Genomic DNA, 27,023 nt, shown 5'->3' with positions numbered 1-27,023 from the left:
ATAGGATTCAAGGTATGTTTGAGAAAAAAATGTCCCCCTCCGTAATTTCATACACGTTTCTTGAAAGGGCTACGTATCATCCTGGTATACGTTCTCCTTTCTTAGGTTTTAGAGAATCCGGATCATCTTGAGACCTTTTACAGGATTTTTCTTACGATTACGGGAAAAAATCGGGTGATATTTGAGATCGAGTTGGATAATTTCCGGTGGAATCAGATGGATAGAGTCTTCTCCATCATCTTGATAAGTCTTCTCCAAGGATATTGCGGAATTAGGATAATCGTGAGAAATTCTCTTTTGCTCGGGGATTTTCATAAACATATCATTTTCATCGAGTTATTTTTTTGCCGTATAGATCCCGGAGTCTTCGATTTCACGATTTATCTCTTCAACCCTTAAATCATCGGCTCGTCTCTGCAAAAGGTCGACGTTGTCATCATGAATGAATAATAAAAAATATCACTTGACGTGTGCTACCGTGTCATTGTCCCCTTAAGGATAAATATGCAATTATTTTTCAAAGAGTATAAGCGACGAAAACATCAAAGCTGTCGTGATTCGATTTATTGTCCTACTGGGAGTGTTTGAGTCGTCAAAAGGCCAAGAGTGTCGTCAGGTAAATTTTTTAACATCTTTTAAAATTGTTTTTAGCAACCAAGTTTTCAGGGCAAATGCAAACGATCGGAATACGTGATCTTTTGAACCTTTAATAGGATGCGTCGCGGGGTTTCTGAATCTCCGTGGAGTTTAGAAAAGAAGTATAAAACATGGGGATTGAATAGAAGGAGCAATCGTTTGACATTTCAAATCTTGGGACAAGGTTTGTTAAACCGTACCCACATTCCCGTGATTCAAGTAGCGATTCTGAGTGGAAATAATGTGGGTGAGGGAATGGATTGAATGGTAACAATGAGTTAAGTATTTTAGATCGGGAATCGATGGCCGCAATCGATTAGAATTAATTAATTCAATAGCCAATGGAGCTTCGATGAAGATATCCTTTTCTTAGTTCAAGAAGAAATCGATAATGTCTTCTAATTCTGTCTGTCAAGTGCCAGTTATTGTGCAATTGTTGTGCAATTATTGCTGGGCGATCTGTTGGGGGTTGTGTTTAATGAACAAAACACTTTTTTTAACAAGACATTTAATAATTGTTAAAAATCCGCAAGCTCTGCAGATTCAACAGGTCGGTGAAAACAGTGACTGGAAAGATTACTCAGGGTTTTACTTGAATTTTTTTTTTTTTTTGGTACATATACATTATTCTCATTGTATTGTGAAATAATTGGTTTATTGTTTCGGGAGAAGTAGGATTTGGGATATATCGGTGATTATCCTCGGAGATGATGAAAGATGAGGAATAAAACTTAACATCATTTTTAATTCAGTTATTTGAATTATTTCTCACACTTATACAAACTTAATCAGCGGCTAAAACTTACGATTTATTTTTAAGTTAAAAAATAGGATCACAATCTGGTACTGTCCGGCTGCAAAATCGAACATTTGTTTTGTGAGGAAATCCCGGGGCCATTGGGAATTCGATAGCCCGTCTGCTTGTTTATTATTTTTATTTTGTATTCTTGAGTGAGAGTTTAGATGCGACCGCCGGACGTACACAGGCGATTTAATTTCCGCTCGTAAATCATCATCTGAATTTGAATTAGTGAAAAAGCGGAAGCCTAAGTTTCTCATCAATTTCTCATCTCTCTCTTTTATTTTTACCTGCATCGATCTAATTGCGAAATTGAGAAGAAGAGGAATTGCACAAAGAACTGCTGAGCTCTTGTGAAATCCGGGCTCGGTAAAAATTATATAACTCCCTTAATATTTTTGTAAATAGTAATCATTCATTTTTGATAGTTTCAACTGCAGAAATGTCAATTTATCGAAATTTTCTCTATTTGGGACACTTTGGGTATTGAATAGAAAAATTGAAAATTTCACTTCATTAGGTTTTATCTTTATCGTTTTTCATTTACTATCTTTGCCACCTCACATCCAACGAACAGTCTCTTGTGATAATAAAAAATAATTATTAGAAACACAGATCGTTGCCAAATTATGATTTCACCGTGAATTTATAATTTGATCGATTCTTGTTTATTACTTGTCGTTGTTCCATGGGAACATCATCATTATCCCATCGGACTGATTATTTGATTTTTTCATTCTAGTTTCATTCAATGATCAAGGAAATAGACGAGTGGGCAATATCAATTAAATAGAAATGCAAATAATTCACACTTATTCTCATTAATTTTCCAGAATAAATAAATATTTAGGATTTGTCACTCTGTATATAATTACAAGAATTTATGATACATTTTGACAGAACAATCATCAATTTTAAAATCTTATCCTCCATTCAATTCACTTTTAAACAATTAAAAAACAAATACTTATGTGAATTTACATACACATTATATTTTTGTCATCCGTTTTATAAATATTTCGATATTGATTAAATATTTATACACTCATTTCAGAAAATAAAATCTCCTGGGGAATGGAAATAAAACTGATTCCGTTGCATCGAAATCTGTAAGTAACTCAATTGAAAACATCCCTTACAATTTTTTCAACGTTAAAACCACATTTTAAGAATCTACTCAAAATAAATATCTCCCCATTAGACTGAATGATTGAATTATTGCAATTTCAACATACAATGAATGACTTGTGCACGATCAAGGATTTTTCCATCTGTCAAACATTTTTGTTCCTCCAGAGCTCAAACAGTACACCGAGAGTTCACATCCACATGAACTGCCATTCAAAATAGCATTCTCTTATTTATGTACCCGAAATACATTTCGTATAAACATTTATTCCCATTCCATTTCCGTATCAGCGCAATTTCAAAACGTATGATAACGCTCTGTACTATTTACATTGTCTCACCCATCAATAGTTCCTGCAAAATTTCTGCTTGTAGAAGAAGAAAAAATGAAAGATCATTCCAAATTATTTCTCCCAATTTACTGATCAAAAAAAAAACCAACTACTCGAATGGAATATTTGAATTTCTATGCCCATACTCGTCCAGCTATTGCAATCATTCATCTGTCCAATTACCCTTCAATTACTCCCTCTCGTCTCCCGATTAATCACGATTAACCTTAACGATAAATAACCACAATAATAAAAGCATATAAGCTATATAGCTACCATTCTGTATCTACAATATACTTTAATATATATAATTTTCTTGTATATCGATCAATATCTTTCAGCACTAGAGCTTGACGTTCTGTTCTCATTCTCACTTGAAAAAGAAGAAAAAAGCGTGGCAGAGTGAGTGCTTTACTTATTTCTTCACGCAGAGTGGGACATTGGTGGTCCACGAATTGAAATATAAAAAGAAAAAATTTATTTTTCGCATCTCCCTCTGTACAGTCAGTCAAATATACGGAATTAGCCATGCACCGAGGATAAAATGATAATCAGAGATTCCATCTCGACTGAAAGTATTCAAGACCCTGACATTTGTCCTTAGTCCCTGTTGGGCTCACTTTTTCATTATTCCCTTTAATTTTCAATAACTCATTTCACACCACATCCGTTACTGGAGAACGCAACACTTGCACTTGGGCTTTTTCTTCAATGTCACATGTTCCACTTGTGACGCATCACCTGGCCCCTGTGCTGTCACTCTTCCAACTTCGACTGTTGCTGTACTTGTTACCGATGCAACCTATTTAAAAATCAACAACAAAGCATTAGTCATTGTTTCCCCAGAATTTTCCCAATTTTCCTGATGAGTTGGATAAACAGGACAATCCCCACCTCCCAACTCCACAGCAAAATCATCGAATATAAAATGAATGTGTGATAAGTGAGACGTGTTGAAAGCACTCTGACTAGCCAAAAATAAACCCCAAAAATTGAAACCAAAACAATCCGTGAGTATTAGTCACTAAATTTCATGAGGATGATCAACAAACAATCCATAACAATCATGACAATCGTGAAACTAAAGATCAACTATAAACAATTAATCGGGGATTTTAAATAAAAATAAATGCAGTCTAATAATCGCGTCAGTATGAATGCCAGAAGATGCAAAAGTCATTGAACGTGCACCTTTTCTTCCAAATGCTATCGAACATATTTATCAACACATTATCCTCTGATTATTATTCAAACATTTGTTTATGTAATCTTTAATGACGTGGAGTCACCTTCTCGTTGACGGGCTGCTTGGCATTTTGGTTTCCATGAGGTGTGCCATTGCCATGAGTAACGTGTCCCGAATTCAGTAAAGGACTGGTACTAGAATCAAGATCATCACCAGTTTTACCATCACAACCTGGTAAAGGTGGTGAATTTTGTCCAGGTGTTGGTGTTATGGGTTTGCCACCTTTTATTAATTCAACGATCTCATCAGCCTCTCGTGATAGATCGCCATCGGGTCTGAATGGATTGTCCCAGCCGCTGTCAGTGCTGAAAATACAAAAAAAAAAAAATCCATTGAATATCTCATTATCATTACAATCCTGACGTCATTGGCGCCCGATAAAATATAAATTCAGACGAATAATCGGATTGACAACAATCGATACTCAACGACCGTGACAATGAATAGGCCACTTCATTTCCTCAATCGTTACATTCACTTATTTGTCCCCATCATCTAATGCTCATTAATTCAGAGGATCAATGCTGAATCCATAAAAACAACCGGTGCTGTCATTTTTTTCCCTCTTTGTCTCTTTTTTTTTTCTCTCATTTTAGAATTTTTTTAACACTATCTTTCATTTTCCTGGGCGCGTCCGATGTAACCGAGCGTGCGATAAATTACGTGAGAGCCTGGAGTTGTGTTTCAATGACCGTGACATTATGTCAGCATTGAATCGTCCCTAATTGCGGACTACAAGCGAAATATGAGAGGTTCCATTGTTACCCGAGTTCATAGTTAAGTAGTTAATGCGGTTTTGGCATTAAAGTTGACACCAACTGGTAGACTGAGAAAAAAAAAACTACTTCCCGTTTGATTTTGTCCACTTCCCTAATCCCTGATTCGATCCATCACCTCTGATTGTCGACCATCGTCCGGAGGAAATGGAAACCGGCGTCAGAGAGGAGAAAGACACCGGCTGTTTGTATCGATCAAACATTTGCCCAGAGAATCGATTCGAATGGGAGAAAAAAAAATATGTAATCCGAGAAACACGAGGCACCGAATAAAAGACTAAATGAACAGTATCACGTGGGTGATGAGTATTATCAATGGAGCCGCTCCCAGCATGCGCAAGTAATTCATCCACTTCGATTTCTTATCACAAAAGCCACTCCTTTCCTCATCGGCAAATTTTTGATACACATTTTTATCGAGCGCACATTTATCAGATAAATCTAGAACATCGAGCGTCACAGTTTTTCATACTCTCATTTTTTCCCTCAATTTTTATTATTTCATCAATTCGAAAAGTGCTGTCACGAACATAACAGTCAGGATATGAGAGGAGAAAAAAAAAAGTGAAACGAGACAATGGAAAAATGGTCTGGACGAGTGCCAAACGGGCGACTGGAAAGTCTGCGATAAAATAAAACTCAGACGGATAAGTTAGATAACTCCAGTTAAAATAATCACACCAGGACGTTAATAATCTCTCCGGAAGAAGTCGTCCATGATGATTTGGAATGATAAAAAATGGGTTTCGAGTGGTACGACAGAATTCTCAGGTGAAAGCCCTCGGTTACCCCCTTTTCTCGGAGGTCTATGCACCCAGGAATTACCAAGATACCAGTCTCTGGGTTGAAACATAAAAAATAACGCCCAGAGCCAACTTCCTCGGTCTCAAAGGAATCTAAAAACATGTCCCCCTCCATTCAACAATTTTTTGCCCATTTATTTTTTTATTCTCTCCCACAGACGAGGGTGTCTAGCACACCTTAGCCTCGACGATGTTCTTTGAGGTACTCTGGGTTACATTGAAAATCCGTTTGTACTCATTTGCCGATGGGGAGGAACCACAGGGGGTATTTGTACTCGGGGTCAGGAGTTACGGTTCATCGTACAGCTCAGTATGTAATGACACATAAGAAATGCTCTAGTGTAGGTACAAGGGGTTGAAGACCTCTCGTCAGTTATGGCCTCCTTACACTTGTCGCTCAACAGCAGAGGAATACCAATTGAGATAGTGCGTAATTGCTCATGAATAATTACTCTAGATCTCAAAAAAAAAATAAACCACTTGCAATAATTCATTACCTCTCATTAACGTCACCATCTTTGGGCACTTTGATCACGTAATAGACATGACCTCCATGTGATGTCGTCATAATTACTCTCTCGATGATAATCTCTTAAATAAATTAAACGTAACTATAAACGTTGTAAACGTCAGTTTGACGTTATCTCGAGCTCAATGCCACGTATTCATATCTCGCACTTTCCATTGCTCCAATTATTTTCATTCACTTATTTATCTTTTATCTATTAGTTCAGACACTAGTGTATTAACCACTTATTTAGTGCTTTGAATTTATTTACCGATGGTATAGGAGGCTCTACCGCTGGTTGTTGCCAGTGAATGCCGAGGGAGACGTTTGAGAATTATTTTCAAAGCTTATTTCCAGCGGTGGTCTTTTGGGCTCGGGTGTTTCAGTTATTTCAGGCGGTTGTCGTATTTTTGCGATGACACGCTGGTATCACCCACGTACTGACAGATGACTAGATTCTTTATTTAACAAAAACAATCATCCCTCGTCATTCACATCATCAAACAACACTGAAATTAATAATGAGAAAAAATGAAAAAATCTGTTTCGCACGATTTTTTCATTCTTCCAGTGAAAACGGAAAAATAAGCAACCGAGTGGGGGTTGAAAATCAATAATCCTTGAATCTAGTGATGTTTTCCCCCTTTGGTGAGACCTTGAGATCTCTGCAGACCACATAACACGTATACCACATGGAGATTCCCCCTCTGCACTAGCTTGCCCTATTTTCACTCAAGTCCCTGACCCATTTCTCCCTCAATTCCACCGAAACCCCACGCAGCTAGTCCAATTATTCATCCAACCCAATTACTCACAGAAATAAAATTAAAAAACCCGCACAATCCCCGGGATATTCTCGTCCTATCAACAATTAACATAATCCCACGGGTATTAAATATCGCGCTATCGATTCACCCCGAAACCATAGGGTTTCCGTTCTCACAGAAATTCCCAGGTAATTGAGAGCAATTACTCGTTTTATTTCCACCAAAAGTACAAAGAGAGATAAAAATTCCTGGCTAGCATGGATAACCGACAGAAATTACCGTCTCTTGTATCTAGGGGGAGAGTCTGGTTAATCGATGCTAACTACCGCTAAATGACGACACGCGCAATATCTGTACGTGTGAGAATGTTCATAGTACTTGTGACAATAGTACCCGCAAGAAAAAAATTGAATAAAAATGAGAATCATGCGAAATTCACCTCAATGATTCCAGAATGTCAAGAGCGCAATAACGTATTTGAATTGACATTTAAAATTCTTTCATTCCCACTTTTCCCATCCACGTGAGGTATCAGAATGTGACAGGGGAGAAAGGAGATGGTGGGGTATTCCAGATGGATAATATGGGGCACCGGGTTAATACAGTACCACGCACCGGGTCCTCTTACGCATGCGTACCCCAAGGACACAACTTCAACTACTGACTTTATTATCAAGTGACACGAAACGAGTTACGTCAAAATAACCGATTATAATGCCAGATATTTCGACCGACTCATTGATGGCTATTCGTCTGAACAGGATTGCAAGAATAATTAATAAAAAAAACATGACAAACTTTTTTGGCAGCGATATTTCTGGCACTGGTCTAGCAAGAGTCCATTAAACTTGAGATTAAAATATCACCAGCCAATTGGTTATCCTCTGGAATAATCTCAGGATAAATTTGAAAAAAAATCTCGAGGCGAAATGAAGACGGAATTGGATAAGCCCTGATGAAATTTCCCGTAATTCCATCAGGTGGATATTTCATTTCCCATCCTGAGGTACCACTGGATTTTCACGGTTCCTACATTTATCCAGCAAAAAAATCCCGTACCCCATTCTCCTCTTACCACGTAATCACGTTATCTTATCGTACATTAACTATTAACTGCATCACTGCACTTGCCCTGTTGCATTACTGAATTATTTCCCAGACTAATTACACGCACATTTCAATGGTGCAATTGCGAATGGAAAAAAAGACTTTAATAGAAATGAGTTCGCGTTTCGTATTGATTGCATTAGAGTGAATGAAAACTGTTGATGGCACAGGTGCAATTCAAATGCCCCTGAAAACTTCTCTCCTCAAAATAATCACGTAATATTCTCGTACATTCTCTCGTAACTGCATCACTGCACTAGGATTAGCAATAATTAAACGTTTTATGTGGGGATATTTTCGTTTGGCTTGGAGTTAATTTATGTTGTTGACTTGAAAATGATAATTGTGACTTGAAGACGAGGAAAATGCAACTGTTGGTGAGGTGGTGGCACCGATGCAGCCGACAGTGCGACTGCTAGCTCTACAGCGCCTCTGCACATCCCACCCACGCTATATCGATCCCTCCATCCTCCCTCTTTCCTCCCCCTTTACTCCCCCTTTCCTCCCTCTTTCATGCACAACATTTTGTGGCAAGCCTTCTCTATTTTTCCCATTTTTCCCCCATTTTCTCCGATTTTTTCTATTCTTCCAACAGCCTTCACGTCGTTATGTCTCCAGTTCCTTCAAAAACTCATGCCAACATCTTCACAGCTTTACGATATAAATATAGAAGAGAAAATAATAAGGGGGAGAAAATAATAGAGCAGTGGATACCTGGGTAAATATAGATCGATTGTTCTGGGAATGCTTGGAGCATGAGAGAATTCGAGGAAAATAATCTCCGAGGATGATAATTTTGGGGATAATCGCACGTTTTTATCACGTTTTATCGTCAATGTCACTGGGGCATGGCATGAATATTTCGATGGTAACTATTTAGCAACACTTGGCTCGAGTTTTGGTGTCTAATAATTCCACTGTTGCTCAACATGTGGGAGATCTCAGGATGCCCTGGGATTCCGGAAGGAAATGGGTGACGGTGGCTTGTTATCGGGCTCGCGGTTTAATTAATTGGATTATTTTATTGTGGGAATAAACGGAACAGCTGATGAAACGTCTTCACGATGAACAATAAAATATATCCTCACAACGACATGATATATATTTTTTTTTACCGTACTAAGCAGGAAGGAGATCATAAAATGTTTGTATCCTGTTATAAAATTCGAATTCTTTTTGGGGGCGATGCGCGAAAGGGTGTGCACGTCACATCCGGGCAATTGCTCCCAGGGATTACGAGGATTGGACTCTAATTACACCCGGGGCAAAGTCCTCGGAGAGAAAGAAATAAAAGAAATGAATAAATAAAAAAAACAGCACAAGGTTTACCTGATTTGAGCATGATAAGCAGGCGATGTGTGCTCGGTGTGGGTTGTGAGGAGTTCAGCTGGTCCAGTTGACATTGCGTCGATGTATCCCAACGAGGGTAACACAGGGTCAAGGAGAAGGACACCTGGTGTGGAGGGATGGGGCTGTGGGCCAAGAAATGCCACCCGGACTTTCTCCCTTCCCTCGCTGGAATGAAAAATCATATTTTTTAAATAATACTCAATGATTCTGATATCGTGTGGTGATTTTATGATTTGGAGGGAGGAAATTGAGGAGAGGTAGGTCGTGGTGAATAAACGAGGGGCATCGATCTGGCCAGCTTGGCGCCGCTCTAGCCTATACCCTATACCACTCTCTTCCAAGTATGTGGACAGGTTTACAAAGAGAAAAATAGGAAATAGTGGTCGCCATTTATAGAAGTACTTGTGGATCACTTTCGCACTGATGTTTTAATTAAAGTTCATCACTCATTGTGATCGATCGATACCGATTTTTCAAAAATCGAGGTGCATTTCACTGAATCATGCGATTTTTTTACCATAAATTTTCTAGGTGAGAAATTTTGTTTGTCAGAATTTATTTCTCTCGGTGTAATTATTAATGCAGTGTATTAACCCCTTCATCACTTGCTATTCCAATCGTGTAATCGATCTTCACTGAAGATCGGGTCAGAGAGCCGTGACTACCCACACCCGATCGCTCATAACGTAAATTATTGTCGAAGGCGTTAATAATTGCTCTGATACGCTCTCAATGCATGTCCTGAGCATTTACCTAGTCGTTAATTTGTTTAATTTTCACCACAACTTCAAATAAATTACGCAGAGAAGATAGACGGCGAGAAAGATATTCCATGATTAACAAAAAATCCCCATAAATAATTAATTAACATGGGAATGATTGAAAATGACTAATTGATGAATATTCGCGTGGGCATTCCTCGTTCTTCACCGCAAAATAAATAACAGTCTTTCTGATTTTTCCTCGCTGTAATGAGCGAGAGCAATTTGTTGGTAATTGGAATGAAAATAAAACGAGTATATTTTTTTTTCCATGAGCCACCACTAGGGAATTTGTTAAAATGACGCTGACTTCCTGTGCGCGATTTTCTCACGCCATCGCTGACATCTTCGCTGAAAAACAATGCAGACATCTCTCCAGACACTCGAGTAATCATCTTGACAGACTATAGCCGCCGTAAAATGATTCATCCAAGACACTGGGAATCTGTCTGAATCTAAATACGAATAATATGGAAAAGTCACTCCATCAGCGAATTAATTCCTCGACAACTCTCATTCACTGAGTATTTCCTATAAAATGTTTTCCTCGTCGATGGTACTACGTTCTTAACGATTGAGTACTCCAAGTTGATTTGAGCAGTGAATTCCAGCGATAACGACACAGTGGATCGAGTCGTGGGTTTTAATTTCAAGAGGAATAGATAACGAAATAGCTCGACGTAGAGGAGTAGCTGATGGGGTGCGGGGTTTATTCGATTTCACAATTTATACCAATCAAGTTTGACCCAGTTATTTAGACTCTGAAATAAAATTTCATTCATCTTCTGTCTTTTTATAGTGATGGTAACTCCACGCTTTTCAGGCACGTCGTGGATGTACGAGGAAAGTAAATGAATACAGTCTGCGATCCCGTAGGACTCCCCTCGTTTGAAAAACCGCTTTGGAGGTGTTTCTTGAATACAAATGCATTCATTGCGTTCCCATTTCCTTATCACGCGTGTGTTACGCGTGCTGGGGATAAAATCCAATCCCGACTGAATATGAATGAAAATAACTTTGGAATCTAACAAGAAATCCAATTCACAAACCGAACAGTTAACTCACAATTTGCATTCAATCATTTTTTCGAATAATCGATTTGTCTCTGGAGCTATCGATCCACGAGAAAAACATTGGAATACTTTTTTGTTGGTAATTAAATCCTCTACAGAAAAGGTATTCTCATGTCTAGTCCTGGAATCAGTGGTTATGGAGATAAATCCGTATTTAATACAACTGCGAAGTTCGACTGCTGTTTATTGAATTTTTTCTTGAGTTTATTTAATCCTCTTTTATCCTCTTTTGGTAGAAACTAACTAAACGAGTTCACCAGGTAGATCCTTCTTCGGAGCCTGAGAATTCCAGATTGAATTACACAATTTGCAAATCGGGTTAGCAACTTTTGGTGGATCAACTCCAATCTGCCATTGGTGATCATTGTTTTTTCTCTGATTGTCGTATTTTTTTTTTCATTGAAAATCTCATTGCAGGTCTATGCAAACGAGCTGACGTCATGAAAAGCAAATATATCAATGGAATAGCACCTCGAGACCTTGAGGCCTCCAATGTGACATCATCCAATAGCAGATTGCCTCCACCAGAGAACCTCGACTGTACGAGTTTTTGGTACGACGTAACGATTCTATTTTCAGTGTATCATTTTATCCATTAAATAATCAATTATTTCGTGAAAAATTCTGATGACATCCTACAAAACAAAAGAATTCTTAAACAAAAAGCCCCAGACCATCAATGACAATTAAGCACCTGAGAAATAACAGATGATTGGAACCGAAAAAAAAAAAACATCAATCGGTATCATTAAACCAACGGAATGTGTCATTAACTAATTATTGTTCATTAAAGGAAAAGCAGAATGAGGAATGTCATTAACAATAAGTCCGAGTGCTTTGTTGTGGAGACAGAAGATGAATGAAGTATTATGATTTTTCATATCCCGTTTTTATTTTAATCGATTGTATTGGAGCAGGATATTTCCTCAGGAGGGAAATGAGGTGGGAGGATAGGTTGTAACATGTGTCAAGATGGCGGGTTACCATGGCAACTCTCAGGGGAAAACCGGCGCTGCTCCATTAACTTTTTTTTTTGCCCTATTGTTCCATGAGAGTCTAGTATCTCCGTTGTTTCAACAATCAACAACAAACAACAATAAATGACGAGTGAGTCCTTGAAAATGAGAGGAACATCGTTTGCTCCAGAGGACGATGATACAGTTATGGTATCAAAAGAGAACCAAGACTTTCACCCGGCTTTCAGCTGGAGAAAGGACCAATTGTCTAATTGTTGAGAGTAACAACTGACCAGTGGTCGTCACGGTGTTTTTCATTTTCCACCAGCTTTCAAATTACTTTTAACTCTCAATAAAACTGTGGAATGGAGGATTTTTTACTCGTTCTTCTGGTCCTTTTTTTTATGATGACTTTCAGGAATGCAAGGTGGGGGGACTTAGGGCCCTGAAAGGGACCGACAGGTAAGTCGACTAGAATTGACCTGGCGAAAACCGAGGGGCCAAGCCTCGAATTTCAGGACTTGAAAATCTACAAAACGTACGAATTCAAACTCAAATCTCAAAATTAAACAAAAATTTACCTCTAGACCTGATAATCCAATTGGAAATTACAGATGACAGGTGAAAAAATAACAGCACTTATCTCGTCACTGGAGTCACGTTATCACCAGAGAACTTGGAATTATTGAAATAATTTTCAGCGATGACAATTAAATATACGGAGGACTGACTTTTGGAGTTTAAATTTCTGGATTGGCACATAAAAATTGATTGGATCGGCGTTAATTGGAGATTCAAATTTGAGAGAAATTGGGGGGGATGTGAATTTTAGGTTGAACTAATGTCAAGCCGAAAACCGGGCTCGACGAGGACTAAATGTTTCTCGACAAGTAACATGGGGTTACACTCGCGTCTTCTCGTTTACCCACCACGCCTGCGTTCGGCTTTATTCGTTTATGTATTGCCGGCCGAATACCACCGAGTTTAACCGAAACAGGTAATATCAAATCTCGTGAGCACGCGTAATTTTTTTGAACATTCAAAAGCCCGAAATTACGATTCATACCGATTTACTGATGATAGGGCCTTTACTCCGTTCGTATTTTTACTCCAGGGCGTTTCCCCTGAATTCCCTCACTATCATCCCAGGGTCGAATGAAAAAAAGCAATATAAATTCTCAGTGCACGTGGCACGCCCCAAAAAAACACTTTCGATATATCATCTAATTATAAACCTGCAGCTAAAACTGGAGAGACAATTCACTTAGTTTATCGGAGAATATCGAGAGTGAAACTTGGTTTATCAATTCCAGGAGAAAGTTTTCAGGAATTGTTTCTCCATTATAATCTTTTTAAAAATTAAAAATATTACAAAATATACCGAGTAAATAATTTCGTCCTCATTCTCGTGTTGGTTGATAATAATACGATTTATCTGGGGCTTCGACGATTTTTTTTAACGAACAGACTATTTTTCTCTCCGGTCGTATTATTTTCGGCGATACAATTTCCATTCGCTCTTATCTTCCTCCCGAGTCACTCCAGACAAACAAAATTATACGAACGTCGTTAGATGTGAATGGAGATACCCACTGTTAATCCACCCACACATTGTCTTCCCCTGGGCCCCAATGTCTTTCACTGCTCATTATCACTTTTGATCCCATTAATGACTGGTGCACGTGTCCCGCATGCGTGATACTCAGAGACGAGTCTTATAAATTCTCGAGATAGGAATAAAGCAAGAGACACGCACATTATTTTCTCCCCGACTTACGATCTGGCATTGGATATATATCGGTACACGATACTGAGAAACAGGATATCATGTAACCGTGAAATGAAAATTCAATTGGTAACGCAATTAATTAATTTCGTTGTTGGCTGATCCCTAAATCCCTCATCTCCTGGGTATTACACCGGATATTTTTAACCGGAAAATTCCCTTGACCATGAAATACCGTGGAAATAATTTCGTGGATTATAATCGATGTGCGAGTATAAGGCGTATTTATTTTTGGGTTTAGGTGTGCCACATGACATCATCCCTAAGTGTTTTACATCACTGCCGCATGTGGGTGTTCTGCGTCGTGATATTCACGAGGATTAATAAACAGGAGAAATTATTAAGAATTTTCATCGAAGAATATGATTTTATGATTTACTCACTCGGTGTCGGGCACTGGCATCATCGGTAGCCGACCATTATGATCTGAGAAGTGATTGATCTCCGGTTCTTCCTGGACTGGAGTTTCGTACACCAGGGTCTCCACCATGGAGCCTTTGCTCGATCCAAAGGACACCCTGCAATAAAAAAAAACAAAGGGGTAATAAAATTTCAAGGCATTAAAAACTTTTTAGCGTCGATAAATTTCCGTTGAGTGGGGGCTCGCGGTGGCTAGACAACCGCAGAATATATTCCCAGGAAACCTCAGGTTTCCTATCGCGTGACAGGTAAATGACGATGATAAACCACAGAAACGAGTATCTTTTGCCTTGCGTCACAGATTCAACTGTCAATCAAAAAAAAAAAAATCAGGGGATCGAGACCATTTGTCCTGATTTTTTTTCAAATCAAATCACCCGCCGGGTTGATTTTATCGACGATCCAACCTCGAGCCTTTAAAAGTCCTCCGAAATCCCCAGGAGATGGCGCCCCATGACGGGCCTCCACCTGACCGCGAATTTCAAACAGAAATCCGCGATTGAGTCACGTGTTCAGTGGAAAATGAAAAAATCTTCCAGAAATATCTTTGAATCTGAGAGAAATTTTAATCTCTCAATTCTGAGACAGTATTTGCAGCGTTGAGATTAGATCCCGAGATATTTCACAGTGAATTGACCTACGGAGAAGGGGAACAGGTGTTGTGTCACTCGAAATGACGCAGTGTTCAGATGCACATGCCCCCCCCCTAGTTTGCGCTCAATTAAAACAGAATTGCGCAATTGCACAATTGAAAATGGTTTTCAGCACCGAAGAGATAATATTCGGTGTCATTGCGTTTGTTATTCTCTCTTTCGTCAATTGCCGTTGGCAAATAGTCTCAAGGTGAAAATCCAGACGTGAGTCTGAGAGACAGTTAGGGGTAGGTCGGGGTCGAGGCCATGTAGACCCTATCGATTCACCACGGATCCAAGACAACATCTTCCACCATAAACCCGAGGCATAAAACAGTCATTTAAAAAATTTATAACCGACGGATTGAAGATAATGGTGATTTTGTCCAGTAATTGTAAACACATCGTCAGAAAATCCAGAAATAAACTCCAATTAGCGAACAGGAGTTCAATGAAACGATCATAATGACTCGAGGCTATTCCATCGAGAAAAAAAAATATTAAATGAGGAACTTTGTCAGTGATATTATCACCCCAGTCTGCAAGCAGTTAACAGAAATTGAACGAGTAGTCGAGAGAATAAATGGAGTCATTGTTGATCGCATGGAACGTATGACCCGAGTTATCAGGTAATAACGACTCTCCTTCATGAATCTCTAATAGAACTCTCGTTAGTGCGTGATAATTGCCACCTGCCAGTGGAATCAGGTGACAAGTCCCAGTTGAGTTATCGGGCATGGGAAAATTTTGAATTTTAAAGAAACTCGACAACTGAAATAGAAAGGAGGAAATGCGCAGTTAAGTTTTTGGATGGGATCCAGAGAAATGATCAGTGCAGCAAAACCGATGGAGATTAATTCAACAGATTATGGTGTGTCGTATGGATAACGTTATTTCTTCTCGCACTCGTCAGACCCATCATCTTTGATAGAAAAAAAAATACCAGAAAATAGGCACAACTCGTTAATCTCACTGACTAATCCACGTGACCCTGAGGAGCACATAAATATGCGTTACAATGCGCTGAAGCCAAAGTTTAATTGGTGGAAGTGAAGTCACGTGAAGGATTTATAAAATCCGCATTAGCCTAAGGGACTCTAGTGAGGATAATTGGATGGTGTATAAATAGATGTACCTGAAAACCACAACCGCCTACGCATCAGTTTAAAAAATCACGTGTGATAATTGGAGCCCTCGAGATGGACAATGAAAAAAAAATAACAGCTCGGAGCAAAAATACTGGATTAACCAGGAGAAAACTCGTGCATGGCATTACGATGGGTTGATCGCCGTGTTGGATTTTTATAATTATAATTGTCGGGCATTGTTGGAGAGAAATGATGGGCGTGGGCGTTTTTGGCGCTCAGAGCCAACGATTCAGAGACGAGTCCCTCGACATTAATGCGAAACGCATTATTTCCATCGTGATTAAACGTGTGCATTCTTTGATGCATCGTACCTCGTGCCTCAGTCGAATGTACGTTTACGATGCTTATTACTCCATCAAGTCCTCCCTTTTATCGTGTACCACGGGAATTTCAGGGTGACGTAATGCGCGTTAATCGCGTTGTGCGTCAGATATTCCGAAAAATTATTCAAGGCTTTGAAGACATTGCGGGAATTCTCATACATAATGGTACACAATGGTATGGTATACTTGGATTTTTTTATATTTTTCCTGAGATTGGGGTGTGGGACATTGCGTAATCGAAGATATCTGTAGTGATTTACGGAGAAGATGGAGTTGCTAATGAGCCCCAGTGCATTGTATTTTCTGTTTCTCCACGTGGGAATCGACGAATGATAAAATAAGTGCTATTTTAGAGCCTTGACACTGAGAATTTCTCAGCATCGTGATTCACACAATATCACTCCTCAGAATATTCCAAAAAATATTATAATGTCAATTTATTATTTCGCAAAAATATTTTAGTCTTTCACGAAATTCGCTGTGATTCTCACGTAAACAAAGAGAACTGTTTCGGATAAAAAAGAGCAGAGGCCCTCACCTTTTGAGACTGGCATGTTTGGCGCCATTGGCAATTTTCGACTTCCTGTCACTGCCACCGGTACTCGCCTCGCTGTTAATGCTGTGCAAACTATCATCTTTGCTGATTCTTGATGTATGCAGTGTCGATTTTCTCGCTGTTGTTCCACCATTGTGCTTGGGGCTCTCGTTCATATCGTTACCCAAACGATCACTACCGTCATTATCATTTCTATTTGTAGATATAGTTGTTGTAATCATCGTTGTTGTTGATGGTGATGTCTTACTGATTCCATTGCGCGTCATCTGACTGTCTCCACGATTTTGAATTCGAGTTGAATGACTGCAGGATTGAGTTTCTCCAGGAGGTGGTTTGTCGCCGTTCGGTAACATGTACGACAGCATCGTTACAATTATTCACTGCAACAATTAATAATAAACAATAATTAATCCGCGAAATACAAAGTAGAATATCGAGTTCGACACTGTCTGTGGATTTATCTCGGAAAGTGTTGATTTCAGAGGAAAACACTGAGGAACTTATTTGTAGCCGATTAAATTTATGGAAGAAAAGGTCTTTTGATGTTTTCATGTAAAATCAATACTTCTGGGATGAATCGGTATTTACCGAAACGGAATTGACTGTATCACCGATTTCAATGCGATAATCGATTGCTCCACTTCGCGATTCACTGGATTTTTACCGATTATTACCGATCGAGGGTCTTCCGGACTATACGGTCAATATCCGTTGCAGATGATGGCAATTGTCAATACACGAGTGCAATGATGTTTCCGCGTTCAACCGAGCGTGATGATTCAAGAGTTCGATCTAAATCGAAATCCATTGAATCGGTTATTCCATCGGAAAGAATAAAACAGTGTGAGAAACAACCGTTGATCAATTACATGACACGCACGTTTATAAATAACTCGCGATTGCATTTCAATCATACCGATACAAAATAAATGAACTGAATAATCGGTATGTGCGGCACCTAGTAATTGACAAAACCATCATCACATTTATCCATCGAATCCCGATCAACTCTCGACACATTTCATCAGCATCACGTGCATTGAAATAATTGTTTATCCCATCCCTTTCGACAGATGATGAATAAACGCACGCCAGAAGAGCGCTGAGCGTTGACTGCGATCGTAAGACCGTTTTACCGAACGGCTTGTGCTTGAAAAAACATGACGTAAAAAAAAAATGTATAGATACTCAGGCAAAGGTTACTTGAATGATGCTTTCTGCCCACACTAGCTTCACTATTCTACATCAATTTCCTGTTAATTTATCGGTAAAAAGGTTGGAGTCGATTTTCACCGCACGAGACAAATTGCGATGATAGAACTAAGAGGAGTTTCTTTTTTAAAAAAAAACCTGAACACGGGGAATGTGAATTTAACAATGAATTATGGGTGGATCTATTGCGGCGGGAATATCAGATTTAATCTGTCCATGGAGAATAGCCAGATCCACAAGAGTGCAGTTTTAGGTTGTTTCAGACTATTGCATACGAACAAACCGAATCCGCTCTACTTTCATTTTTATTTAAAACTGCTGACCACATTGCCCTGCAACTGTGGTTTATAAATAAAATTATTTTCGTGGGTAACTTACGTTGTAGACTGGACGGATTGCATCCCAGGTAGTTCCAATGGTCCAGCATCGGAGGCATCTGCAACAGAATAAAAATTCATTCAATCGACATTCCAGGGGAATTGAACTTCAATCGATTGAGGATCGATTCAACTCTGCCATGTGATCAGGAATGATCTCCTCAATTTGGCGTCCGTTGAACTGCAAAATAAAAATTGAGATGGAGTATTGCGATGAGCAAGAGCTTTTAATCTCGAGGATCTCTGAAAAATCCATTTGCATTCAGCTATGAAGAGGAAAAGAGGGTGCTAGTTTCTTCAATGAAGACTATTCCGGAAAAGCGAGAGACAAGCGTGGAGGAGAGATTGAAGTGATCTTCAGTGAATAGCCACCTGTTTCCTCTCCCCATTTTTTTTTCGCAGAAAGGTGATATGTTTGCACTTGTCCGAGTGTAATCCCGTGGGAAACGCTCAGCGATGAAAAAACATGTTGAAAAATCGGTGATTTGTTTTTATTCTGCCACGAGAACACGCGTGATCGCTGGATTTTACCGTTTATTTTTTATTATTCCTCACGCGCAGTGTTTTGGATAAATTGACAATGAAAAGAGACAAGACTGCGTGATTGCACTTCAATGCACTCAATGCACGATGGGAGGGTGAATTAATAAATTTGCATAGTCTCGACACACATGCGTCTACTCCTCAGCACTCGAGCAGTTGAATGAAGAAAATAGCGATGACGGATGTCTCTGAAGTGTTTTGTTAGACTATTACTCTGCGATGAATTTAAAAATCATATTTTTAAAAAATTGGCATTGTTCATTTCAAATGTTGTTAATGTAATTCTGGTAATTTTTTATGAATATTCATTCGACTTGAGAGAAACTTTCTCGAGTAAACTATTTGTCTGGGTGGGCAACGAAATTATCATAATATTTTTCCTCCACTTCAGGAGGACAGAGGAATATTCTGTGGGCATAATGGCCAAGTTGTTGAAGAATCACTCGGTCTAAAGCCCCTCTCGGATTTTTGTCGAGTTTTGTTTCCAAGTGAGACTGAGGAGGTCATGCTTATGATGTAATTCTGTGCGAAATGGTGGTTTCAAAAGAGGAGGCGTAGACAGAGTGAGTCACGATGAGAATGACTAGCAGATACCACAAGCTATTACATCTGTCATATTGCATCTGTCATATCTCAGCGTGTCCGACACTTTACCCTTAAAATGAAAAATTACCGACTCGAGAAGTCATTGAGAGAATGCTGAGTAAAAAAAGAGAGTCATGTGGATGAATGATTGGGCCATCGGTTGGATAACTGGTGTTTATCTGTAATTGACAGGTCAGTCGCATCGATATAGACGATCAGAATATAGAAGAGGGTAGGATTAACTTCCGGTGGAATTTCCGGCTCGTGACATCCTGTCAAGACCGAGTCGCGTGTCACTGCTAAATGCAGATTCATAATTTTGAGAGTAACTGGCAAAATTGAAGACTTGCCATTTTTTAAAACTGATTCTCGTGAATACTCGGCGAACAATCGACTTCATCAAAATGGATTTGGATCCGGTAGCTTCAATTGCGTGGGTGCAACTCTGGAATAAAATTCTGGTACGTGTTGGTTGTACAGTGCATCAAAATGCCAATCACCCGGTTATAGTCACGGTAAAATGTATTTATAACTGCATGTGTTGACGCCCGTATGGGAAAGATTGTTAGTCGACAATAGCGTGGGATGAGGCACTTACATCATTTATGAGACCCTCAATAATCCATATTTTTTTGTTATGCTCGGTGTTCGATAATGGAAGGCTTGCGAGAAAGTCTTGAGAATCTTGAATTCACTGACAAGCTGCTAACTTTACTGCATTCAATTGTGATGGATAATAGATACCCGATAGATACGACATTGACATTTATTCAATTCATGTGGAGACAATATGTCGGGAATATGGGTGTGTAGACCCAGAGGACTACAACCTGAGGAACACGGGAGCAGCCAGCCAGCAAGAAACTCGTCGAGGATAATTAGATATCAGATTTCATCCCGTCTCGTCTGGATCCGCCTTCAGCTAGCATTAAAAATTATATATCTCCTAGATATCCCGATAAAACAATCACCATTTCAAGAATTCTCCAGACATTTCACAAATTTCAAATAAGAATTACAAGAATTCCACGATTTCCCCTGAATTTCCAAAGCTCCAATACCTCAGAATGGATCTCTGAATGGAGTTTCCAAGATCAAAGCTGACTCCAAGGCACTTAACGGACCCCTTCAAACATCTGTTGTTCAGTGATGGCACTTTACTGTTAGGATGTCGAGAAAATGAATATTCAAGTTTGTTGAGAAAAAATTATGTGACGAAATATGAAGATAGTGTCGGGGAATGACATCTAGTAAATAAAACCAGAGCGATATAATCCAATTTGATAAGATAGTGAATCGAAGAGATCTTTATCTTTCTAATGTCGAGGGGTTGTTGCACTCTTGCTCTGATGACTCGCTGTGATTCTTAGAATGACCATGACTCTGCGTAAAAGGGACACCGAATGTATACAGTAATATATCGTGAATTGCAGCCGAAGGGGAATTGTGATTGTACCATTTGAGCACGTACGAGTTTGTTGCCAGCGATTGATATTTCCACGTAGCGGTCTTCGTCCGGCCTTAGAGGCCTCTCAGATGCTCTGAATCCCACACTCTTTATATTATGAAAATTACAGGTAACGATCCACTGCTTGGATTTTTTTAACCCGGTCTGTTATTATTTATTAATTGTTATTATGCTCCATTTATCGCTGACTATTTCCCACAAGTTTTTTTTTGTTCATCTTTTGAATCGATCCACCGGTGGCTGATAGAATTCAATTTCACAGATATTAAATGTTCAATGATATCAGAATTTCAATTCAAAATATCTATATATATTCCACTGACACGATATTAATATATAATCGAATATAAATTAATCGAGGGACAAGTGATAATTGAGAAAGATTTTTATTCGATTCATTTTTCAAGGATATCTCCGGAATTATTGGAGATACAGAAATTTTAGTGATAATGTTTTTTGTAGATCTTAATTAAGTCTACAAAAAAGGTGATGGTGAAAAATTAATTATCTCCTGTGGTTTAGTGGATATCTCTGAAAAATGAATTCATCCCCTTTGTGCACTTCGCTGGATAATTGTACACCCCCGATCTCCATTGTGTCATTATCCTGATAATTGATAATCATCATGAAGTGCCTTCATTGAGATGTTTTTCCCTCTACAGTTCCCCTCTTTTCACAGTGAAAATAAGGGAGAGGGTTGTACCACGAGGGAAAACATGAAAAGAGTCGAGCACTTTTTCAGTATCCGAACAAGGCGAATAAAGAGTGAATGTATATAAAGGTTCTAATATATATACATATGGGATTATAATACCAGACGCGTTTGCAAAATGAACCTGTAGGGATTCTGGTAGTCTGCCAACGAAAATGACAGAGAAAGAGAGTGTCTGTCTCATAGCATTATCACCCGGAAGACCGGAGGGTACCAAAGACATCACCAGCGATAAAACCTCCGAGGTAATTAAACCGTGAAGATATTTAATCAGCGAATTAATATCGTATTAAGATATAAATCTCATTTTTTTTAATCTCGTCCCCTCACCTGAGGAGCAATTCTTCCGGAAGTATGAAACGCGTGTCCCGATTATCCCCCCCAGGTTAAACTCGGTGGAAGAGGCGTCACGCGAAGTGCATAAACGATGAAAAAAAGTAATAAAAATATCCGTAATACGGTGAAAAGGGAAAATAACTGAATTATCACGCAATACATCGAAAATCTACAACAGGGTATCAACATTGTCCATTGAATCCGGGAAAATCCCCAGAATTCGGTGGTAATAAACCTCAACGGCTCTCAGGAAGACTGACTCGACAACTTGGAATGCGGAATTAACTGGTAATATAAACACATGTGCGAAACGCACACATCAAAAGCGTTTAAAATCCCGTAGGCGGGTTTAAAGTCAATTGATGGAATTAGATGGGGTTAAATGCAACCGTATCACCGCGTTAATTCGATTAACTATTTTATCCTCCTCTTCGCCACCGGTGGAATTCTCTAGAATAAAAATTGTTGATTTTACGGGAATAATGACGTGTGAGAGATAGTCTCGAGAGGGTGATCCAATCAGATCACATCAATCGATAAATCATTGGAGAATAATCTGCTGATTAGTTGACGGAAATGATTCTCACGAGCATGAGAATGTCTAGCATCGCCCACATATTTCCTGCTCTCGCATTAGCACCAGTGGGTTAGGTCAGTTGACTGAATTAGAAATCCACTGATTGCACGAGACTGTTATTTCTGTCCAAAAAGAGACTGAATTTTCAACGGGAATTGAGTCTCATCTCGATAAATGCCTTTGGAATTCTCATTCCCCTTTTGTCGTCAATCTAGAAGACAAAGGGAATAATAATCGGCTAGGATTCAGTCGACATTGTCAAAGGGAAGTGATACAGCTTTTTTTTTTATGCTTATTGATGATCAGAGCTTGGGGATGACTTGTCTGATCCCTCAGTTGTCTTTAGAGATATTGTGAAAGGAATCTGGAGAGTTTTTCATTGGCATCAATGGATATTAATGACAGATCTACCCACTCCAGATAAATACATCATTCGTGTGAAAATAATTATGATAAAAAAAAATTGGTTGAGGGGTGGATTCATTTATCCAGAGGGGTAGTATCTGTGCAGATGTACCAGCAATATATGCTCATGGTTTTGCTGTTGGAAATCGATGGGACGCGTGCGCAGTTATCCAAGACTTCCAAGACGAATTCATTTCACATCCCCCTTTGGTGTTTGTGTCCATGTGAATATCGTCAATTGCTTTCACACACACGTGCTACATCTACCTCTGGGCCAAACTATTCTTTGTGGCTGTTTTACGCCTCTTATGGACGAGCCGATTCCGGTAGTTTTTTTTTTCTCCCCTGTCTTCCTCTGGGGTGTCCTGGTACGATCAACTTTTATAAGTCATAAACTGCCTTTTCAACTTCTGATTTTTGGGGGGACAGAAAAGAAAAATCTTTGACTGTTCCAAGTCGTTAATTTTCTACTTCTGTTCCTTCCTGATTTTTTCTCTTATTTACAATGGGAGGTTTTTCGATTCAGCAACTGAATTCAGTCGGAATTACTTTTATATTTTTGGGGGGTGGGTAACGAATTTATTACGATCTCCTGGATAATTCCTCTGAGAGAGAATTTTCAGAACTAATTGTGAACTTGAGACGGGAAAATTATTTAAGCGAGAGTGCCAAACGATGACGTTTGATGGGGCCGACAAGGGCTCAACATCAGGAGTCACTAGAAGAGGGTGAGAATTATCCTGGTGAAAAGCTCAGCTCTAAAAGGGGAGAATGGACCGGGAATCTCAACGAATTGGAGAGAATTGGACTCCACGTCACGTGGGAATCGATATCTCAACTATTTTCGGGCTTTTATTCTAACAGATGTGTAATTCTACCATCTTAAAATTCCTCATCGAAACCATTCAACTTTCATGATCAATATAAATTCCAGAGAATCCACAAAAATTCTACTTCAAAGAGGGGATGGAAAATTAACGTGAAATATTCCCTAAGCAAGAGGATTAGAATAAAATTCGGAGTTCACATTTCTTTAATTAACAATTTTTCGAGAGAAGTGAAGATCTAATGGGAAAACGTTGAAGAACTTTTTTGTAGGTGCTTAAAATTTCTAGAAGAAAGTTCTTCTGTCGTTTTCTCGTAAAGTCAATAGATTTACTGTTTTCCTACTGAAATCCTTTTCCCCTGCCCTGCTAATTTCCGGGACTTATCTAGCTCCCCGGTAGCTTCAGAAAATCTAAAATGGAGAAGATTAGAGTGGCAGATGCGATAGCAAACGCACCCCAATAAATACGTCGTGGTAAAACGAAGAAAGGGAAAACGATGTTAACAATGGGTGCATATGGCTGAAACATTTCACCCTCACAAATAAATTCGCCACAATGTTCCCCTAGTAACCTTTGCGTGCCTGAATGAATCACTCGCGTGACTAATAAATATTGTAATAAACAGGAATGAATTGAACAATTACTGAAAATTAAAAATTGGCATAAAATTATCCGATTGGCATTGACTTACCCAGAATTTCGCAATACCCGTGGTTTCTCCATAATTAAATCACAAACAACTCTCGAATGTTGAATAATGAAGAAAATTTATTGAAACCGCACGTTTCACGTAAACTACATTTTTCAGAAAAATACAATCACTGAAAAACCGCCAATGGCACAGTGACACGAATTATCCTAGCGTGCATACACGTTTCTCGTAATTACAAGCACGACAATGCGATGAGTGTTGCGAGTAAATTCATTGAAGCAAACGTAAGGAACGAGGAACGACGATATGTCATGATAAACGAGTCAAGGGTTGGGATTTAGAGAAAAAAACCCAAAGAATGAGGAGAAAAAAAAGAGGGGGAATCAGGGGGCATTAGGAACGAGGCTGGCACGACTTAATTGGCCTAGAATTTAAATTACTCCCCCTCAAGCCCCAGAATTCTCACCTAAATGTTTATTTAAATTGAATTATCCTATAACTCCTATGACTGTTTGATTTCACTTTAGTAGAAAATAATTTTTAACTACATCACTTATTTTTACGAGCGCAATTCCAGAACTATCGTCATTGATTAATTTTAATTCTTTATGCTCTTCAGTCCTATAATCTATGTGAAAAATTATGTGTATAGAACACTCATTGACCTATTCGGTACGGTCTACATTATGTTGGCAGTGAAACTAAAGTGGCAGTGATTGACTGTAATATAATGCCCACGGAGCATTAAAATGGGTCGCAAGAAGAGTTAACCGGAAGTGGTGAGAAACCAATACCTCTCAGTAATTTTTTTTGAAGGAAGAAAAAAAATGAAATAAAGAAACCAAACGACTTTGAATTAAAAAAAAAGACAAATCACGTGACGATATTAGTTTTCACCTTTTTCATCGGATTTTTCATGAGTTAAAAATACTTATGCAATAGCGAGGATTCGAGGTGTCTCATTACCACGAGGTTAACACGTACTGGAATTGTCCGAGTGATATTTTCCACTTGAAAACCATACCATTACGTTATCGGGGTGCAGAGTATCCTCGGTGAATTGATAGAGGGCACATTGGCCTAGATATTGAGGTCACGAGACTCCACCGAAATCGAGAATTATCGAAATTATGTATCGATTCGGGGAAATTTTTACATCCCCCTGCAGTGAAAAATGGAGAATCTAAAAATAAGTGAAGGAAAAGTGTAAAAAAAATTGCTTCTTTATACCCTGCGAAGCTATAAATATTGGATAATAAAAGTATGGCTGCAAAGTATGTATTGGCCTTGGCCGCTGATTTACTGCATTCGAGATAGATCGTGTCGATAGGTAATGAACAACGCCAGAAGCAAGAGTACCTCTTATTAAGAAAACTTGAGATAAGAAAAAAAAAACAGACTGATTGTCCTAATTGGAATAAATCGAATGTCCAAGTCTTTCCCGACCAACAATTGCACTCGTTGTCACGTGTTATTGTCGTACCGTCAACACTGAACATCAATATTTCATTTTCACAAGGTTGTCATACAAAAAAAAAACAATCAATGTTTACACCCACAACTTCCCGACGGCTTATCATTATCCGAAATACTCGTATTCTAATTTTTGTCAAAATAGTTACAACTAGTTGGTGGAGTAAACAATTGTGCAATTATCTGTCTTACCTGGATTACTCCAATGTATATAACAGCTGATCACAATATCCCCGACGAATCACACAGGAATAATTTCACAATAAAAATTTCAGTCTGTCACATTTGAAACTGGAGTGATCCCAGGTCGTTGGCTCCTCTATTTTCCCATGGGTCAGCCCAAAATCGATCGCATTCAATTGATTCGTCCGTACATTCTGAGATCGATTAAAAACCCGGATATTCCCATCCCCACCATTTTTTCACCAGTATTTCCCTCCACTTGAGATCGACGGAACAAAAGGCACAAAAAGTCCTGCAGGAGGTGGGAGGACCCGGAATAAAAATTGTGTCGATAGGTCGAGGTCCCAGGATTGTCCTGCCTCCGGGAATTTTTTGATTTCACATTGACTACTCGGGTGTATCTTTTTCGTGATTAGTTAATCGGTGGAACATTCAGTGGTAAATTAATGTTGGGAGAACTGGTGGAACCGAACAGAACAGGCACCTCACACTTGGAACGTGAAAGCAGTACTGCGGACTCTATTGGAGATACCGTAGCGCCATGCGCAGACGCTGGACAACACCGA

General features: G+C 39.0%; 1 protein-coding gene across 2 annotated transcripts; it reads right to left on the bottom strand.

Moving 5' to 3' along the window:
* Nucleotides 1-1,361: 1,361 nt before the first annotated feature.
* On the bottom strand, nt 1,362-26,963 carry LOC105274069 (serine/threonine-protein phosphatase PP-Z2). 2 transcript variants are annotated; one of them, XM_011316893.1, is made up of 7 exons: nt 26,467-26,963; nt 18,698-18,755; nt 17,090-17,487; nt 14,412-14,546; nt 9,432-9,617; nt 4,185-4,446; nt 1,362-3,697 (listed from the first exon to the last, which is right to left on the bottom strand). In XM_011316893.1, the coding sequence occupies exons 3-7, from the start codon at nt 17,470-17,472 to the stop codon at nt 3,566-3,568; spliced, it is 1,098 nt and encodes a 365-aa protein (XP_011315195.1). In that variant the 5' UTR covers nt 17,473-17,487; nt 18,698-18,755; nt 26,467-26,963; the 3' UTR covers nt 1,362-3,565. The 2 variants fall into 2 exon arrangements, with proteins under 2 accessions (XP_011315195.1, XP_011315196.1); XM_011316894.1 differs by lacking the exons at nt 18,698-18,755; nt 26,467-26,963 and adding an exon at nt 17,696-18,222.
* Nucleotides 26,964-27,023: the final 60 nt, after the last annotated feature.

The sequence above is a fragment of the Fopius arisanus genome, unplaced genomic scaffold (genome assembly GCF_000806365.1).
Source record: "Fopius arisanus strain USDA-PBARC FA_bdor unplaced genomic scaffold, ASM80636v1 scaffold00009, whole genome shotgun sequence".
NCBI classification, from domain to species: domain Eukaryota; kingdom Metazoa; phylum Arthropoda; class Insecta; order Hymenoptera; family Braconidae; genus Fopius; species Fopius arisanus.
This window is presented reverse-complemented; position numbering and strand designations above follow the sequence as displayed.